The sequence below is a fragment of the Oncorhynchus clarkii genome, chromosome 12 (assembly GCF_045791955.1).
Source record: "Oncorhynchus clarkii lewisi isolate Uvic-CL-2024 chromosome 12, UVic_Ocla_1.0, whole genome shotgun sequence".
Taxonomy (NCBI): Eukaryota; Metazoa; Chordata; class Actinopteri; order Salmoniformes; family Salmonidae; genus Oncorhynchus; species Oncorhynchus clarkii.
In genome coordinates this window covers 45,989,309-46,011,144 of record NC_092158.1, presented here as the reverse complement: position 1 = coordinate 46,011,144, position 21,836 = coordinate 45,989,309, and the positions used below count along the sequence as shown (strand labels likewise).

At 40.9% G+C, this 21,836-nt stretch overlaps 1 protein-coding gene across 2 annotated transcripts in view; it reads left to right on the top strand.

Annotated features, from left to right (window-relative positions):
* The first annotated feature begins 18,288 nt into the window (after nucleotides 1-18,288).
* LOC139423243 (unconventional myosin-VIIa-like) overlaps nucleotides 18,289-21,836 on the top strand; it is a 71,563-nt gene continuing 68,015 nt past the window's right edge. For both annotated transcript variants that reach the window (XM_071175047.1, XM_071175046.1), the window contains exons 1-3: nucleotides 18,289-18,431; nucleotides 20,622-20,806; nucleotides 21,021-21,142. In XM_071175047.1, the coding sequence (XP_071031148.1) occupies nucleotides 18,321-18,431; nucleotides 20,622-20,806; nucleotides 21,021-21,142 (418 nt within the window). In that variant the 5' untranslated portion in view covers nucleotides 18,289-18,320. The remainder of the gene's footprint in view (nucleotides 18,432-20,621; nucleotides 20,807-21,020; nucleotides 21,143-21,836) is intronic.

Below are 21,836 nucleotides of genomic sequence, written 5' to 3'. Positions count from 1 at the left end.
TAAATCAACAAAGCCACATTTGTTCCACTTAGTCATAATCATTTAGCTTTTTCAACGTGATCCCAGTTTGGTTCGTTTTCCTGTACTCTGACATGGGAAGGACATTCTGCCCAACTACCGTCACTGAGTGTGTCCAAAATTAGTTTAAGAGCTAGGTTGGAACAAAAGCCTTCATAACCACATCCATAGTCCTCCAGAACCAGGGTTGGTGGCCACTGGGTTAAATATGGCAGAAAAAACATCCGTCCTCCGAGAAGAATAGATTGAGTTCCTATTGCTGATGGCTATTGAATTATTTAATATCGGCAAGGGTAGAGGTTAGGCCACTGCATTGACTAAGCGTTTTTTGTCTCACATAATTGGCACGACCAAAACAAAACAAGTTGTGAATACCGTAGATTTGTGCAAAAAGATATTTGTAAGTAAATGCTGCTACAATTGTGGTTTTATTCAAAAAAGCATCTCAGAGTTCTAGTGACGCAACTTAGGAATTGGCTGCCTAGTTCTTCATACTGCACATCGGTTGGGTATTTCCCCCCCTAAATTCAAGTATTTACTCTGAGCATTATAATAACTTACGCAAAATGGAAAAGGGGAAAATAGGAAAAGGTTGCGGAGCTACAACAACAGCCTGTAACAAGACAGCAGAAGATGTAATCGTCGATGAACCCGAAATGGCTAATGCTAACACAAATAAGATAGCAGCAGCAAAAGAACCCTCATTTCGTGAGGTGATAAAAGAGGAATTGCGCGAGGCGCTCAAAGGCTCGCGCAAGGGAGAAGATGTAAGAAAGGAACTAAATGAGTTCAAGAAGGACATTAACCAGAAACTGAAAGAAAACAAATTAGAACTTCACAGCATATCTACAAGAATGGGGGACGCAGAACACTGCATTGGGGAAACGGACACATGGAACTCCGCAGTCAAAGAAATACTTGAACAGTCACTAAAAAGCCAACTCACACTACAGGCAAAAGTGACAGAACTTGAAGGTTTCTCACGTCGAAACAACATTAGACTTTATAACGTAGTAGAGGGCGCAGAAAAAGACTCTATGCCCAACTTCGTGGAGGGTCTATTCAAGGGCATACTTGAAGACGACACTGACCTGGGAATTGAGAGAGCACACCGAGCTCTGGCCTCAACACCCCCCAGCGGCGCCCCACCAAGATCCATAGTAGTACGGTTCCTAAAATTCTCAGTCAAAGAGAGAGTCTTACATGCAACCTGGAAAAAGCCTGTTAACTTCCAAGGCCAACAAGTGTTCTTTGATCATGACTACATGGGAGAGATACTGAAAAGAAGGAAAGAATACACCCCCATTAAGAAAGCACTTAAAGAGAAGGGTATTTGCTTCCAAACACCATACCCGGCAAAAATGCGGGTATTTCTGGAAAATGGCCCGGTTACATACGAGCATACAGATGACTGAGGACCTGAAGTCAAGGGGCTTCCCAGTGGAGTGTACCGTCCTGGCGACATCACCAGCGGAAAGACTCGAGCAAGCTCTGCTCATGGATCATTGTTGACAAGCAGGGTCATGGAGAAAGAGGACGTTCACATCCGAAAGAGACTCAGGCATTTCCAACGGGAAGATGTAAGACACTGAATCGGATTTAACAGAATTAATAGTTACCGCGAGCTGTTAAGACTGTGTTGTTACGGTTGACATTGCAATAGGTAACATGTTTACCCTATTTTCCCCCTATGCTGAACAAGGGTGAGTTGCCAAAAGCATGTGTTCTTTATGTAACGGATGTGAAACAGCTAGCTTAGTTAGCGGTGGTGCGCGCTAAATAACGTTTAAATCGGTTGACATACTATTCTGGCAGGAAACTCACTTATCCACACCTGAACACGAAAACCTGAAAACTCAAGAAAATGGGATACAGGAACACTTTTTTTTTCTTCTTACAAAATGGGTAGAAGGGGAGTTGCAATCTTGATCCGAAATTCAGTTAATTTTGAGTTGATGTCAGAAATAAAAGACAAGGAGGGTAGATTTATACTTGTTAAATGTAAACTGGATAACAAGGAAGTTACATTATTTAATGTGTACGCACCCCCAGGGAGTGATATGGTCTTCTACGGGAAGGTGTTTCATTTAATTGCCACAGAAACCACTGGCACTCTTATCTGTGGAGGGGACTTTAACACAATTCTAAACTCAAAACTGGACAGCACAAACCAAAATAGGAAAATGAGCCTAGTTGCCAAAAATATCAATAGGATACTGCAGGATCTATGACTGCTCGATGTATGGCGTTGACACCCACAAGACCGATAAGGAATATACTTTTTACTCAGCCCGCCACACTGAATACTCCAGGTTAGACTACTTTTTTTATGTACAGTGCAGATAGACACAGGCTTAAGGATTGTAGGATCGGGCAGAGCGACTTATCAGGTCATAATGGAGTTTACCTAACTCTACACTTTGATAGTAAACCAAGATGATGATTGTGGACTTCAGGAAACAGCAGAGGGAACACCCCCCTATCCACATCGATGGAACAGTAGTGGAGAGGGTAGCAAGTTTTAAGTTCCTCGGCATACACATCACAGACAAACTGAATTGGTCCACTCACACAGACAGCATCGTGAAGAAGGCGCAGCAGCGCCTCTTCAACCTCAGGAGGCTGAAGAAATTTGGCTTGTCTCCAAAAGCACTCACAAACTTCTACAGATGCACAATCGAGAGCATCCTGGCGGGCTGTATCACCGCCTGGTATGGCAACTGCACCGCCCTCAACCGTAAGGCTCTCCAGAGGGTAGTGAGGTCTGCACAACGCATCACCGGGGGCAAACTACCTGCCCTCCAGGACACCTACACCACCCGATGTCACAGGAAGGCCATAAAGATCATCAAGGACATCAACCACCCGAGCCACTGCCTGTTCACCCCGCTATCATCCAGAAGGCGAGGTCAGTACAGGTGCATCAAAGCTGGGACCGAGAGACTGAAAAACAGCTTCTATCTCAAGGCCATCAGACTGTTAAACAGCCACCACTAACACTGAGTGGCTGCTGCCAACACACTGACACTGACTCAACTCCAGCCACTTTAATAATGGGAATTGATGGGAAATGATGTAAATATATCACTAGCCACTTTAAACAATGCTACCTTATATAATGTTACTTACCCTACATTATTCATCTCATATGCATACGTATATACTGTACTCTATATCATCGACTGTATCCTTATGTAATACATGTATCACTAGCCACTTTAAACTATGCCACTTTGTTAACATACTCATCTCATTTGTACATACTGTACTCGATACCATCTACTGTATCTTGCCTATGCTGCTCTGTACCATCACTCATTCACATATCCTTATGTACATATTCTTTATCCCCTTACACTGTGTACAAGACAGTAGTTTTGGAATTGTTAGTTAGATTACTTGTTATTACTGCATTGTCGGAACTAGAAGCACAAGCATTTCGCTACACTCGCATTAACATCTGCTAACCATGTGTATGTGACAAATAAAATTTGATTTGATTTGATTTGAAATACTATATGGAGACTTAATACAAGCATGCTGAATCATCCAGCATTTAAGGAATCAATAAAGACATAATTGAACATTATCTGGAGAATAATGATAATGGGGAAGTATCTCCTATATTGTGGGATGCAGTTAAGGCGGTTATTAGAGGGAAGATCATAGCCACATCATCTCTCAAGAAAAAGATTAAAGCACAGAAACTGCTGAAATTACAGGAAACCCTAAGAAACTTAGAATGATCTCATAGTCAATACAAAGACCCTCCTTTATATTACGAGAGATTCAAAAGGTAAAACAGGAAATTGACCAGATTTATAGAGAAGTAGAGAAAAAGCTTTGGTTCCTGAAACAACGATATTATGAAGCAGGCTCAAAGGCAACCAAATTACTAGCATGGAGACTCAGGAAACAACAAGCACAGAATACCATTTTCAAAATAAAAGACCCCAAAACAATAAAGATCACATGCAAATTAGATGAAAGACAGAATGCATTTGAATCATATCACACAAATCTGTACAAGCAACCAGAGAAGGCAGATGCACAGACAATAGAACACTTTTTGAACTCACTTGATCTCCCCTCAATTGGGACAGAGCAAAATGATAGACTAACTTTAGAAATATCCACCGAAGAAATTAATAAAGCAATATCTCAACAAAAAGTCAACAAGTCTCCGGCCACTGATGGCTTCCCTTCAGAATGGTTCAAGACCTTCAGAGAACAATTAGCACCCCTACTTAAGGCCTGTTTTAACTGGACTCTGATGGAGGGAGGTCTCCCACCGTCATGGAGAGAGGCCTTCATATCAGTAATCCCAAAAGAGGGTAAAGATAAGAAAGAATGCAGTTCATATAGACCTATCTCAATTCTTAACACAGATTATAAACTATATGCATCAATAATAGCCAAAAGAATGGAGAACATAATCCCAGAATTGATTGACAGAGATCAAACTGGTTTCATACAAAATAGACAGACACAGGACAATATAAGGAGAACACTACATGTCATGGACCACATTACTCAGAATAAGACAAGTGCAATATTAATCAGCCTAGATGCAGAAAAAGCATTTGATTCAGTGGGTTGGGATTACCTATTCCAAGTTATGGAAAGGTTTGGTTTCAACAAAGAAGTGATACAGTGCATCAAAACACCTGTATTCATGTCTGACCACTAGAATAAAGATAAATGGACATTTGACACGAACAATAAAATTAGAGCGAGGGGCAAGACCAGGCTGTCATCTTTCACCCACGCTCTTCTCCTTGTACCTCGAACCATTAGCACAGGCAATAAGACATTAGCACAGGCAATAAGACAGGACCCAACCTTAGAGGGAATAACAATAAGAGGCAATGAACATAAGATATGCATGTATGCTGATGACGTTCTGTTATTCCTTAAAGACCCAGGCTCAAGTGCACCTAGATTGATGGATGTTTTACAAACATTTGGAACATATTCAGGGTATGTGCTTAACGTACACAAGACCCAAACCCTAGTATATAATTATACCCCACAGGAAGAGCTGAAGAGTAGGTATAACTTCCACTAGACCTCTTCATCCATTAAATATCTGGGAGTAAATTTACCAAAAGATATACCCAAACTTTATTGCATGAATTACGATCACATTAACAAGAAAATATGATGACCTGGACAGGTGGAATTCACTTCCCTTAGATCTTAGTAGTAGAATTGAAACAATCAAAATGAACATCCTGCCAAGGTTACTGTATTTGTTCAAATCACTGCCCATAGAAATCCCACCTAAACAGTTTAGGGAATGGGATAAACTGATATCAAGGTTAATCTGGAACAGTAAGAGACCAAGAACTAGATATTCAAAATTACACTTACCAAAAAACTGTGGGGGTATGGCCTTACCAAACCTAAAATATTATTATGTGTCAGCCCAATTGAGACCTCTGGTGTGTTGGTGCAATTCAGAATACGAATCCAAATGGAAAGACATCGAGACTACTCTGACAGAGATACCCATACAGTCAGTACTGGGAAATAAGGAGATGGTAAAATAAATATACAATAGACAAAACACATCACATCACATCATTCAGTACAATTATAAGGAATGGGAACCTAGATAACTTCCAGGACCTAAGTAAAAAAAAAAACATGGCTTGGATAAACAAGATTTCTACAGATACCTACAAGTTCGACACTGTTTCTTAAGGGAGATAAAAGTGACTGACTCCCTAGCACCTCCAAAATTAATCCAAGTATTCACTAACGCATACAACTTGGGGAGTAATAAAAAAACTATTTAAAATCTCTACTTGGGTATTCAATCCTCAAAGAAACGTTCTACAAACTATATTAAAAAGAAATGGGAGGAACTTAACATTGAAATAACTGATGAAACATGGTTGAACATATTAGAGACTCAACATAGCTCCACCAACTCAAGGTCATGGAGAGAATTCTGTTGGAAGAATGTTATACGTTTCTTCATAACACCTAAACTGAAATCAAAACAGACGGGCTCACTACACCCTTGTTGGAGAGAATGCGATCTATTGTGGGCGGACCACTCTCATATCTTTTGGACTTGCCCCACAATCGAAACTTACTGGGGAGAAATAAGATCTAACATCGGAAAAATAATGGCATTTGACATAGAACAAACATTCATTTCTTTGTACATGGGTGAAATACCTGATAACTTACACAATAGAGAAAAGTACCTCTTGAAGGTCCTACTGGCAGCCAGTAAAAAGGCTATCACTAGGAAATGGCTACAAAAAGACCCTCCCACAGTGACACAATGGATAGACTTTGTAGAAGAAATACACCACATGGAGCGTATGACCTTTGCTTTAAGAAATGGGTTTCGTACTTGGTAAAGGTCTAATTCAAAGATGTCAATGTAACTAATATGATGATATGATGATGATGAAGGTATGAAGTGCACTGTAACTGACAGATCTTTTTTGAATTTTATTTGACTTTATTTGTACTTTCTTTGTGTTCCTACAATAAAAACAAAGTATAAAAAAAGCATCTCAGAGTAAGAGTGCTGATCTCTGATAAGAGAGGATTTGTTTTGCCATTTTGATAATAATGAATAAGATTATATGGACAGATCCTAGATCAGCATTCCTACTCTGAGATGCTTTGAGGAAACCAGCACTGATCCTAGATCAGCACTTCTACACTGTGACACTTCATGAATCTGGGCCCAGATGTTACATTGCAAATAGGAAAGGAAGAGTTTATTGACACCCAGCAGCTGTCTGTGCCTGACCCTGTTGTTGGGATGGATGAAAGCTTCACATTTGGGCCACGTGCTGGAATGGGTTGCCAGATTGAGTTGTGGTGCTGGATAAGAGGCTCTGTCTTGGCATGAGTGTGGTGTGAGGAGCAGTACTTCGATCCAGACTATAAAGCTGGTGATACACAAATGGACTATATATACTACTGTTCAAAAGTTTGGGGTCACTTAGACATTTCCTTGTTTTGTCCATTAAAATATCATCAAATTGATCAGAAATACAGTGTAGACATTGTTAATGTTGTAAATGACAATTGTAGCTGAAAACGGTAGATTTTTTTATGGAATATCTACCTAGCCCCATTATTAGCAAACATCACTCCGGTGTTCCAATGGCATGTTGTGTTAGCTAATCCAAGTTTAGCATTTTAAAAGGCTACTTGATCATTAGAAAACCCTTTTGCAATTATGTTAGCACAGCTAAACACTGTTGTCCTGATTTAAAGAAGCAATAAAACTGTCCTTGTTTAGACTAGTTGAGTATCTGGAGCATCAAATGATTGCATCGCCTGGTTCACCAACTAATTCTCTGATAGAGTTTAGTGTGTCAAATCGGAGGGCCTGTTGTCCGGACCTCTGGCAGTCTCTATGGGGGTGCCACAGGGTTAAATTCTGAGTCCGACTGTCTTCTCTGTATACATCAATGATGTCGCTCTTGCTGCTGGTGATTCTCTGATCCACCTCTACGCAGACGACAACATTCTGTGTACATCTGGCCCCTCTTTGGACACTGTGTTAATTTGAACTAACCTCCAGACAAGCTTCAATGCCATACAACTCTCCTTCCGTGGCCTCCAACTGCTCTTAAATGCAAGTAAAACTAAATGCATGCTATTCAATCGATCACTGCCCGCCCCTGCCCGCCCTCCAGCATCACTACTCTGGACGGCTCCGACTTCGAATACGTGGACAACTACAAATACCTAGGTGTCTGGTCAGACTGTAAACTCTCATTCCAGACTCACATTAAGCATCTCCAATCCAAAATTAAATCTAGAATCAGCTTCCTATATCACAACAAAGCATCCTTAACTCATGCTGCCAAACATACCCTCGTAAAACTGACCATCCTACCGATCCTCGACTTCGGCGATGTCATCTATAAAATAGCCTCCAATACTCTACTCAACTAATTGGATGCAGTCTATCACAGTGCCATCCATTTTGTCACCAAACACCCATACACTACCCAGCACTGCGACTTGTATGCTCTCGTTGGTTGGCACTCGCTTCATACTCGTCGCCAAACCCACTGGTTACAGGTTATCTACAAGTCTCTGCTAGGTAAAGCCCCGCCTTATCTCAGCTCACTGGTCACCATAGCAGCACCCACTCGTAGCACGCGCTCCAGCAGGCATATCTCACTGGTCACCCCCAAAGCCAATTCCTCCTTTGTTCACCTTTCCTTCCAGTTCTCTGCTGCCAATGACTGGAACGAACTGCAAAAATCACTGAAGCTGGAGACTCATATCTCCCTCACTAGCTTTAAGCACCAGCTGTCAGAGCAGCTCAAAGATCACTGCACCTGTACATAGCCCATCTGTAAACAGCCCATCTATCTACCTCATCCCCATACTGTATTTATTTATTTTATCTTGCTCCTTTGCACCCCAGTATCTCTACTTGCACATTCATCTTCTGCACATCTATCATTCCAGTGTTTAATTGCTATATTGTAATTACTTCACCACCATGGCCTATTTATTGCCTTAACTCCCTTACCTCATTTGCAGTCACTGTATATAGACTTTGTTTTCTTTTTTCTACTGTATTATTGACTGTATGTCTTGTTTATTCCATGTGTAACTCGGTGTTGTTGTATGTGTCGAATTGCTATGCTTTATCTTGGCCAGGTTGCAGTTGTAAATGAGAACTTGTTCTCAGCTAGCCTACCTGGTTAAATAAAGGTGAAATAAAAAAATATATATAAAAAAAGTGGGTTCGGTTACAGGCTCAAAATGGCCAGAAACAAAGCCCTTTCTTCTGAAACTCGTCAGTCTATTCTTGTTCTGAGAAATGAAGACTATTCCATGCGAAAAATTGCCAAGAAGCTGAAGATCTCATACAACTCTGTGTACTACTCCCTTCACAGAACAGCGCAAACTGGCTCTAACCAGAATAGAAAGAGGAGTGGGAGGCCCTGGTGCACAACTGAGCAAGAAGACAAGTACATTAGAGTGCCTAGTTTGAGAAACAGACAAGTCCTCAACTGGCAGCTTCATTAAATAGTACCCGCAAAATACCAGTCTCAACGTCAACAGTGAAGAGGCGACTCCAGGATGCTGGTCTTCTAGGCAGAGTTCCTCTGTCCAGTGTCTGTGTTCTTTTGCACGTCTTAATCTTTTATTTTTATTGGCCAGTCTGAGATATGCCAACACAACATGCCATTGGAACACAGGAGTGATGGTTACTGATAAATGGCCTCTGTATGCCTATGTAGATATTCCATTAAAAATCAGACGTTTCCAGCTACAATAGTCATTTACAACATTAACAATGTCTACATTGTATTTCTGCTCAATTTTATGTTATTTTAATGACCAAAAAAAGCCAATACCGATTAATCGGCTGATTTAATTTTTTTTTTTTTTGTAATAATGACAATTACAACAATTGTGAAAGAACACTTATTTGAACTTATATAATACATAAATAAAATCAATTTAGCCTCAAATAAATAATGAAACATGTTCAATTTGGTTGCCTCTTATCCAGCACCACAAGGGACCAATCTGGCAACCCATTCAGCATGTGCCCAAATGTGAAGCTTTCACCCACCCCAACAACAGGGTCAGCTTTCACCCACCCCAACAACAGCGTCTGGGTGTCACAAAGCACTTCCTCTCCTATTTGTAAAATAATATCTGAGCCCATATTCATTCAGATTATCTCTTTCACTTATCTCGTCCTTCACATTCCGTAGAAATCAAAAAGGGTATTGCCTAGGGAAAGGAGCAAGGTACTGAAATGGACCCAGGCCATGCCGCCTATGCCCACTGTAGGTGGCTATGGAGCCAAAATGGCTACCATAAATACAGACGTAAAACAAAGGCTTTGATCCCAAGGCAGCCTATGATTCAGCAGTCAATATTAAATGATTGTTTGTATAAGCGCTGAGATTAGCCCCAGGAATCTGATTAATCACTTAAAGGCCTGACCCTACCCCAACCTCTAGACTTCTTACCTCCTTCTCGTTTCATAACCTCTTTTCCTCATGCCCTCGCTCCCCTGACTACGTTACCAGTTGAGCCACATGGCTAAGGCATGACACTGTGCTTAACCCAGATGCAACTGCGACACTAATAACAAGCGTAAAGATGTCCAATGAAATTGTTCCCTGTATGAGGACGATTATTTGCACTGGTATTACACAAGAGCAAGATGTGACATTCTTGTATATAAGTACCTGTATAGACTTCCTTAGCATTTCCCATTTATTTTTATTATTTTTATTTTTTATTTCACCTTTATTTAACCAGGTAGGCTAGTTGAGAACAAGTTCTCATTTACAACTGCGACCTGGCCAAGATAAAGCAAAGCAGTGCGACACAAACAACAACAGATTTGTTGGAATAAACAAACATACAGTCAATAATACAATAGGAAAAAAAGTCTACATACAGTGTGTGCAAATGAGGTAGGATAAGGGAGGTAAGGCAATAAATAGGCCATAGTGGCAAAATAATTACAATATAACAATTAAACACCTGTCCCATACCTGTACAGGTCATGGTAATTACACGTACAGTTGAAGTCTGATGTTTACATACACCTTAGCCAAACACATTTAAACTCAGTTTTTCACAATTCCTGACATTTAATCAGAGTAAAAAATCCCTGTCTTAGGTAAGTTAAGATCACCACTTTATTTTAAGAATGTGAAATGTCAGAATAATAGTAGAGAGAATGATTAATTTCAGCTTTTATTACTTTCATCACATTCCCAGTGGGTCAGAAGTTTACATACACTCAATTAGTATTTGGTAGCATTGCCTTTAAATGGTTTAACTTGCGTCAAACGTTTTGGGTAGCCTTCCACAAGCTTCCCACAATAAGTTGGGTGAACGTTGGCCCATTCCTCCTGAGAGAGCTGATGTAACCGAATCATGTTTGTAGGCCTCCTTGCTCGCACACTCTTTTTCAGTTCTGCCCAATTTTTTTTTATAGGTTTGAGGTCAGGGCTTTGTGGTTGCCACTCCAATACCTTGACTTTGTTGTCCTTAAGCCATTTTGCCACAACTTTGGAAGTATGCTTGGGGTCATTGACCCATTTGCGACCAAGCTTTAACTTAACTGATGTCTTGAGATGTTGCTTCAATATATCCACGTGATTTTCCTTTCTCATGATGTGATCTATTTTGTGAAGTGCACCAGTACCTCCTGCAGCAAAGCACCCCCACAACATGATGCTGCCACCCCAGTTCTTCACGGTTGGGATGGTGTTCTTCGGCTTGCAAGCATCCCTCTTTTCCTCCAAATATAACGATGGTCATTATGGCCAAACGGTTCTATTTCTGTTTCATCAGACCAGAGGCCATTTCTCCAAAAAGTAAGATATTTGTCCTCATGTGCAGTTGCAAACCGTAGCCTGGCTTTTTTATGGCGGCTTCTTCTTTGCTGAGCTGCCTTTCAGGTTATGTTGATATAGGACTCGTTTTACTGTGAATATAGATACTTTTGTACCTGTTTTCTCCAGCATCTTCACAAGGTCTTTTGCTGTTGTTCTGGGAATGATTTGCACTTTTCGCACCAAAGTACGTTCACCTCTAGGAGACAGAACGCGTCTCCTTCCTGAGCGGTATGACGGCTGCGTGGTCCCATGGTGTTTATACTTGCATACTATTGTTTGTACAGATGAACGTGGTACCTTCAGGCATTTAAAAATTGCTCCCAAGGATGAACTAAACTTGTGGAGGTCTACCATTTATTTTCTGAGGTCTTGGCTGATTTCTTTAGATTTTCCCATGATGTCAAGCAAAGAGACACTGAGTTTGAAGGTAGGCCTTGAAAAACATCCACAGGTACACCTCCAAATGACTCAAATTATGTCAATTAGCCTATCAGAAGCTTCTAAAGCCATGACATAATTTTCTGGAATTTTCCAAGCTGTTTAAAGGCACAGTCAACTTTGTGTATGCAAACTTCTTACCCACTGGAATTGTGATACAGTGAATTATAAGTGAAATAATCTGTCTGTAAACAATTGTTGGAAAAATGACTTGTGTCATGCACAAAGTAGATGTCCTAACCGACTTGCCAAAACTATAGTTTGTTAACAAGAAATTTGTGGAGTGGTTGAAAAACAAGTTTAAATAACTCCAACCTAAGTGCATGTAAACGTCCGACTTCAACTGCATGTGAATGGTGCCTAACGGCACAGTTGCTTCAATGCAATTTTAGACACACATACTTCATGTATCTTTAATGTAAATGTTTTCATGTATTTTAAAGGGGGTTTCATTATGAGCTATATAGATAGACACCACCCTGGTCTCCCGAACAGCAGCAACTGACAATTGAAATGACATGATCAGAATGCCCAGGGTTCAAAGTTGAAGCGTCTCAGAGTAGGTGTGATGATCTGGTACAAGGTCTGTATCTACAAAGCATCTTAGAGTAAAAGTGCTGATCTAAGATCAGTTTAGCATTTTATATCATCACAAATAATATTATATGTACAGATCCTATATAGCCACTCCTACTCTGAGAACCTTTATGAATACAGGCACAAAGCTACTGTGCTGTCTGACAGCCAAATACAGTCATCTCACTCTGTCTCTTTATTCATGAGCCTTTTGAGTGTCGATGTGTCTCTAGCCTGGTCCCAGATCTGTTTGTACTTGCCATGCCAACACACATTAGGACGAGGCTAATGTGTCTCTACATTGAATACTAAAGTCAACACTTGCATTCAGCTGCCTCCTATTTATTTATAACTATTTGCATTGACTATACAGTGAAGGACAGGTTTTAAATTGTGATTGTTTGAAATGTATCCCTTTTTGGACAATCCACTGCATGTAGATTGGCGTGTTTGTTAATTATTTCTTAGTGGGTGCGTCATTCCTTCTTTGTTAGAACCATAATAACCACAATTGGAGGAAGTCCGTACTACTACTAGGGTCTTTGAAAGGTTAACGTCAACGTCTTTGGTGTGTGTGTGTTAGTCAGGTGACAGGTCGGAGTTATGCTCACTGGGATCAGAGAGAGAGGGAGTCTTTTCATTCAGACAACTAACTGTAGTCATGGAGATCTGAAATAATAGCTGCCTGATTAAGCTTTCTCAGCCAGAGCCTAATTTCATTAGACGGTTTACTTGTGGATTACAATCATGGTGTGTGTTTGTTTGGCTGTGCGTGTGTGAGATCAGGGAACTGGTTTTCGTTCCGATTCTCTTGCCTTCTCCATGATGTGCACTTGTTCACTCGTCTACATGGACTTAAAGGTCACAGGTGTAAGATATATGGTGGAAACTCCCTTGTGCCCGTGGAAGCAACAGTGTAGAATTCTAGCAACCAGGAAACGGCAAAGTGATTTCCACTAGATAACATAGTCACAAAGTAAGAACAGCTTTCCCATTTTGAAAACAGATGCCGCTCTGGCAGGAGAAGTCAATAGGCAAATATCACAGCCAATCACAACACTGGTGGGTAAATACTACTGTGAAACACTGTCATTCCACTGTTACTGCATATATGTTATGGATATTTTCTGAAATGACATTGCAAAAAAATAAAACAATTCCTATGTGTTGCACATTTAAACAATACTAGTTATAGACTATGTGTTATGACATTTTTTATCTTGGCTGTGACTTGGTCACAGCCACGATGCGAAGCTATGATAAAAATGTCATAACACATGGAGTGAGTGTATTACTTGAGTGTATTACTGCTTTTATACAATGGGTTACCAGCATTTAAAAGAAAGATTATTTCCTAAACCATACATAAAAAAAAAAAATGTGATGCTACTTTCAAACACTGGTTGTCAAGTGCAATTTCAGATGTTCTATGGTCGTTAGTTCTATTCGTCTTGACTGCCATGTAAAGCAAAACTATCCAAGCGCTGTGGTTGATCGTTCCAGTGCTTTGCAGGTTGCTATGACAAACAAAATGGATGCTATGGAGGCTCTTCCCATCTTGCTTGCTAGCCAACTACACAGCTAACACAATCACTTTAGACTGATGCTGGAAAGACAGCAAACTAGCTGCATTTCATTTGACCTGTTTTTCCATTGACATTTCTTTGTATATATCCATACAAATTATGCTGATTCATGATTTCGACTGGCTAAGAAAAGCTGCCTGTCTGTCTCTTCCTGACTTCCGACACGTTCATTATAATGGGACACAATGTTGCAAATGTCAGAGATAATGTCTAGATGCTTTTTACAGTGGAGATCAAGTTTACAAATTGGCAGATGAGACAGTGGATCTGTAAAAGTAGTAGCAGTAGTAGTGTGTTGCTAGGTAACGATGTAAACAATGCCACTTTTTATGTGGCCATGTGTATGTTGTGTAGTATATCATGGACAGGATAGACTAACAATTTAATTCCTAACCACCCGTTGTATGAAATGCTTTTAAATCCCTAATAAGGAGCGAACGAGTGCACATTTAAAAGAAGGGAAGTGAATCGGACCAGAGCACAGGTCAGAAAGCCCCTGTGCAATGGATGATCAGTCCAGAAGAAAACTGCAGAAGTCATAGCCCGAAATGGCACCCTATTCCCTATTTAGTGCACTACCTCAATGGCTATGGCTATAAGTAATTCACTATATCGGGAATATGGTGCCATACAATTTCAGACAGCCATACCACCCGAGCCACGGCTTGTTCACCCTGTTACCATCCAGAAGGCTAGGTCAGCACAGATGCATCAAAGCTAGGACCGAGAGACTGAAAAACAGCTTCTATCTCAAGGCCATCAGACTGTTAAATAGCCATCACTAGCAGGCTACCACCCGGTTACTCATTCCTGCACCTTAGAGGCTACTGCTCTACAGTGTATACATAGACATGGAATCACTGGTCACTTTAATAATGGAACACTAGTCACTTTAGTAATGTTTACATACTGCTTTACTCATTTTCATATGTATGTACTGTATTCTATTCTACTGTATTTTAGTAAATGCCACTCCGACATTGCCGTCCTAATATTTATATATTTCTTAACTCCATTCTTTTACTTTAGATTTGTGTGTATTGTTGTGAATTGTTAGATATTACTGCACTGTTGGAGCTAGGAACACAAGCATTTCGCTACATGCGCAACAACATCTGATAAACATGGTTATGTGACCAATACGGGTTGATTTGATAGCCATACTACACATTACATCCAATGACAACTGCTTTGGGGACATTTTAATTTATGTAGAGTCATGTCTTTAATCTTGCAATGTAATGGAGGGTCTGACAACAAGCATATATGTGTACCCTCGCTCTCCGTGGGCAGAAAGGTTTATCGTTTTTATACACATTAATTCCAATTGATTAAAGTGGTATTCCTCTAACCATAGACAATGTGGGGTCTGGTCCACCAATCACCACAGGACAATAGACTCTAGCCATCTATCCCGTGAGAACCACAGTATAGAGAGAACCTTGTGGTGAATCTTTACCATTAGTTAGACTGTGCCAGTGGTCAACACAACTGCGTATGGACTACATATGCCCCCCAGCAGTGGTAGTTCAAATCCCATCTGGGCCAGTTTCTACGTGTGCACATGTCCTGTAGGTCTGATATGCATGTCTAGCATTTTTTCCCTTCTATTCCAGGAGCCTCACATGGTGACTTCTAATGTCCTGGAATAAACCGGAAGCTGAACCATGGTCATTCTGCAACAGGTACAGAGTAGAATTCCTTATTTCTCACTCGTTCTCTCTTTCAAACACACACACACACACACACACACCCTGTGGACGACCTTTGCAGGTGAGACTTCATTTAAATGCTAAAAGGATAGGGGCTATGTTGTGTTATCAGCTGGCCCACCAGAGGACACAGTGATATCTGTTGTGACACGTTAAAATACCAAACATAGCATGAGCTAACAGGCACCCTCAGTCTCCCATCATTAGTCAGACAGGGTTTGTGGAACTTTAAACATCACTTTATCCAGGTTTTTTAAAGGGATAGTTCATTGATTACATTTTTTGTTTGACAAAAATTAAGTTGAACAAAAATAAAGTGTGGATTGCTGTCACTTGTTGTCCATAGACTGCTTTCAAGGTAAGGATACAAATATTAAAATATGTCAAATCTCTGAACTATCCCGAGTAGGCTACCTCAATGTCAAGAGCCTAGCCATGAATCATGCATCTCATGCCCTCAGTAAGACATCTGTGATGTCCAGACAGAGGGATGGTGACCTGGGACGTTTCACCTCAATTTGCTTTTGCAATGCAATATTTTAGGTTTTTTTTAGTGCTAACGGCATCTTTTTCTAGCAAAGTTGGTAACCAGGTTTTGGGGAGTCAAAGTAATTCTTAAAGCAATGCACATTTGGTTTCATTTACTCAATGACACTTTGTTTGCAATGATAGAAAAAAAACTTGACTCAATACGAGCATAGACATGTTTTGGTGTAGAGCAAAACTAATATTTTTGACAAAATGAATGGTGCTTTCTTGATTGATTCGGTACTAAATGTGTTGTTGTTTTCCGGTTCATTGGATCTACACGTGGTTGGGTGGTTTGTGAGAGATGGAATAACAGCACGGTCAGTGTGTGTCCAGCATGTTAAAACAGAACAACAGTAAACAAGTCGTCACCCACCCACAATGCCTCCTTGGCCCAATTGAGATATTGCGTGTGACTAACACATTTCTGTTAATTACTATAGCTCCCGCCTTGGGCCCATCAGGGTTATTTTGTAAATGCCAGATCTCTATGGTATCATTCGCCCAAGTTTTGTCAAAATCAGGCCGGTGCTGTCTGAGATATCATATGTCACTAACGTACTAACGGACGGAGACAGATCCACAGTCCCCTCTTCGATTTCAATGTGGGCGACAAAAAAAACAACATGGCAGCTTAACACTAAAATGTGACCAAACCCATTCTCTGACTGGGGCTGATTTCCTAATCTCACCTTGATCGACAGCAGGGATTTATAGTAGGCTGCTCAACCTAGCCCTCTTATAAGGTTCTGTTTATCTGTTTACTGTGCCTCCCAAACATTGAAGTAATCACTGATTTGGCACGGGAGGTTTGTGGCATAGGCCTTGTTTTCACCAATCATAAAGTAGAGTAGTGATAACAAGGACTGAAGGAGGGAAGGATGCATTTTCATAATATTCAAACCTTCTCGAAACAGCCCCACCTCCTCCTAGCAACAAGTGATATGTTACATCACTTCCTATAAAGTCTGCATTTGGACGAGGCTAAGCCTACATCAACCTAATTTCCCTTATTGGAAATTGGCAGTCTTCAAATTAGCCAACGTATTTCATGCAGAACAATACGCAAGACTAAAACATACTTTATTTTATTTGGATTGAACTTCTTGGTTATTTTAGGAAGTGCACAGAAAATAGCTTTGATGTAATAAAAATACTATTGTGTCAGGAGGGATTATGAGGTGCATTGACTCTGTACCGGTACCCCCCCTGTATATAGTCTCACTATTGTTATTTTACTGCTGCTCTTTAATTACTTGTTACTACTATTTCTTATTCTTATCCATATTTTTTTTAAGCTACATTGTTGGTTAGGGGGCTCGTAAAACAAATCTTTGTATGGGTTCAGAGATTTGACATATTTTAATATTTGTATCCTTACCTTGAAAGCAGTCTATGGACAACAAGTGACAGCAATCCACACTTTATTTTTGTTCAACTTAATTTTTGTCAAACAAAAAATGTAATCAATGAACTGCATCTCTCGAAAAGATCTAGCAGATTCAATTGCTGAATGATTTTTCTGAGAATTCCTTCCTGATCACTGGTTGTATTTGTGGTTGCGTTCCAGGGAGACTATGTCTGGTTGGACCTCAAGACGGGCCGGGAGTTCGTCGTTCCGGTGGGAGCTGTGGTCAAGCTCTGTGACTCGGGACAGATCCAGGTTCTGGACGATGAGGGGAGGGTGAGTCCACACAAAAGTTGACAATGACAAGACATGATGAGACATTGACAAGACGTTACAAGACGGTGACAATACTTTAACAAAACATTGACGCGACGTTGATGAAACAAGACTTTGGCCTTGTTCGAATACTCCTGAAATACATCTCATTCCTCCTTTCCTTGAAGTTATCATACCATGAAAAAATTTAAAGTAATGCCATGGAAAGCTTGCTTATACCTATCCAGTCATGTTATATCAGTGATTACTCCAATGAAGGAAGGATTCAACAGGGCCTTTACTTGATCTAACAAACTGACATAGACACACAGTAGCCTATGACACCATAGTTCCTCAATGGCTGTGACTGTTCCCCCATCAGGAGCACTGGATCTTGCCCCAGAATGCCACCAACATTAAGCCCATGCATCCCACTTCCATCCACGGGGTGGAGGACATGATCCGCCTGGGGGACCTCAACGAGGCCGGGATCCTGCGCAATCTGCTCATACGCTACAACGAGTGTGTCATCTATGTGAGTCACCCCTGCAACACTGTCTGCTCGCTTTTGGTACCACTACAGGACCACCATTTTATATTGTATGAGTCCTTCAAACAACAAGGAAGTGTGGTATAGAACGTATTCTATAAAACATAGTGACCTTGTTTAGTGACGTGTAGCTCATGTTGTTGATGTATGATAGACTGTTATAGGATTTGTCTGCTTGGTTATTTGACTTACTTTCTTAAATGGTTATGCTAGCATATTGGTTATGTTCTTCCACTCTTCCCCTGGCCACAACCCCCCACTGGTTCCTTAGCTTACCTGCCTGGTTGTGTCTCAACAGTTTGAAACAATTTCCTCTCCTCATGTTCTTTCCTCCAGTATCACTGCTCTGGCAGGACACATGATGAAAACGTGTCCAGTCCATTGTGGTACTGGGGGTTCTTGGAACTCCCTCTCCCGGATCCGGGAGAATTGTCATGAACTGACACTAATTAGCATAACGCAACGGACACAAAACATTACTAGAAAATATTAATATTCATGAAATCACAAGTGAAATATCTTGAAACACAGCTTAGCCTTTTGTTAATCACCCTGTCATCTCAGATTTTGAAATTATGCTTTACAGCCAAAGCAAGACAAGCATTTGTGTAAGTTTATCGATAGCCTAGCATAGCATTATGCCTAGCTAGCAGCAGGCAGCTTGGTCACGAAAATCAGAAAAGCAATCAAATTAAATCGTTTACCTTTGATGAGCTTTGGATGTTTTCACTCACGAGACTCCCAGTTAGACAGCAAATGTTCATTTTGTCTCATAAAGATTATTTTTATAGTCGAAATACCTCCGTTTGTACTTCACGTTTGGTTGAGAAATCCACCGGAAACTGCGGTCACGACAACGCCGAAAAATATTCAAAATTAGATCCATAATATTCCCAGAAACATGGCAAACGTTTTTTATAATCAATCCTCAAGGTGTTTTTCAAATATCTATTCGATAATATATCAACCGGTACAGGTGGCTTCTTAGTAGGAAAGAGAGAAACAATGGTCACATTTGTCTATTACGCACAAATCACTCTGAGAGCCTCCAGCTGACCACTGACGCAATGTTGTCGTTCACGCTCATTTTTCAAAATAAAAGCCTGAAACTATGTATTGTGACACTAGACACATTAGGGAAGCCATAAAGGAATCTGGTTGATATCCCATTCACTGCTCAATAGGGACGCATAGGAACGCAGAGCTTTCTAAATAAGAGTCCCTTCCTGATTGGATTTTTCTCAGGCTTTCGCTTGCAATATCAGTTCTGTTATACTCACAGACAATATTTTTACAGTTTTGGAAACTTTAGAGTGTTTTCTATCCTAAGCTGTCAATTATATGCATATTCTAGCATCTTGTCCTGACAAAATAGCCTGTTTACTTTGGGAACGTTATTTTTCCAAAAATGAAAATAGTGCCCCCTAGTTCCAAGAGGTTTTTAAGGAAGCTGTTATAGATTATTGAGACCCAGCCCCTGTGTGTGTGTCCCAGTCGGTCCCTCATCAACTATTATGGTTCTTTCTTCTCACTCTTCCTCTTCATCTCCCTCCCTATTTCTCTACATAGACAAATTGTGGGGGAAGGGTAAGTACAAACTACAGAAGAAAACTTTTTTATTTATTTAAGCAACATAGCACTTCTGCTAGCATCAATGAATGGCTATAATCTCTGCTGGGCTGAAGGCTGGCCTCTGCTTCAGGCTTAACCTTTGATCCAGCTTGTTAAGTGTGCTTTGACCACTGAAGCGTAAATGTCAAACACACATGAGCCTTTAGGGCCTTTAGAACGCAACAGAGCTTTGGCCTGGGCTTGGAGGTGCAACAAATCATGGGCTATTATGACTGATTATTATGTCTACATTATGCACATTAAGGTGATTTTCAGCCTAAATTCAGTTCAAGAACTTGAACTTCCAATGACTTTGTAGCTCTAATTTAACGATCAGTTGTCATCAGGCTTACAACACACTATCTCAGTGATCAAAATCCTAGTGACTACCCTAATCACAATCACAGTGAAAGAAAGCGATAAATCATGGCATCGCTAGCAACAAATCGTACTATCACTAGCGACAAATCAAGCGATCACTAAAGCCTCACGGATGACATCGTTGCCCTGATCTTGGCATGACCCTTGACCATTTCACATTTTGACTTTGACCTTTGCCTGCAGACTTACACGGGGTCAATTCTGGTGGCAGTAAACCCTTACCAGCTGCTGCCCATCTACACACCGGACCATATCCGCCTGTACACCAATAAGAAGATTGGGGAGATGCCACCTCACATCTTTGCCATTGCAGACAACTGCTACTTCAACATGCAAAGGAACAACAAGGACCAGTGCTGTATCATCAGGTTAGTGTATTGTATTGATGTGTGTGTGTTGTGTTCCTCTATTTAAGTCTATGTGTGTTTGAGTTTCTGTGTGTGTGTGTGTGTGTGTGTGTGTGTGTGTGTGTGTGTGTGCGCGCGCGCGCGAGCACCTGCGTGCCTGCATGGGTGTTTGCCTGTCTGTCTGCTTGTCTGCCTCTGTACAGAAAAATATTGTATCTCCTCCTGTGTTCCTCAGTGGTGAGTCTGGGGCCGGTAAGACAGAGAGCACCAAGGTGATCCTGCAGTTCCTGGCAGCAATCAGTGGACAACACTCCTGGATAGAGCAACAGGTCCTGGAGGCCAACCCCATACTGGAAGGTCAGACTCAACATAGAGATGAGACACTAGAATGAGCTATTAATGGCAGCCATCTTGGTCAAATTACAAACCAGTCGAATTGAGAGAAAAAAAACAGACCAAGATTGCTGTCTTGTAGTTGTGTTTCTTGGATGACAATGTCCATTCTAGTGTTCTATTGAATTCTGCGAGACTCACTACATGCACTGACATTTAATAGCTAGGGTGCTTGCTGTCTGTCTCTGCCTAGGCCAACTTGTCCTAGTGTTACATGGCAAGGTAAATGTTGTGTAGAATGTAGAGATACACTCGCTCCAAACTGCCCCAGAGGCAGTTTTAGGGTTTGTTTATGGTTTGTAACAAGGCTAGAATCACAGAAGCTGTGTAGGAAAAGCTGAACTTGGAATGCGTTCTTCAAAGACAGCTAGACAGATGTAGGATGTGCGTGCCTTCCCCTGGAACTAGTACATGGGTGAAGTAAACACCTTTCAGGCCATGAGTAGTGATCCTACAGTTTGGTGTACAGCTTAAGCCACGCAGAGCATTAATTCACCTTTCTATGACATCTAGTGTGACCCAGATTTAACACAACAACTGGGCCTCTTATCCAGGTCTAATGTCCTATTTGCACCTTCTAAAGTTTCTATCTGGGTACTCTACATGTGGACTGGGAAAAGGATGCATCGCCCTACAGTATACATCCAGTCTATATCTC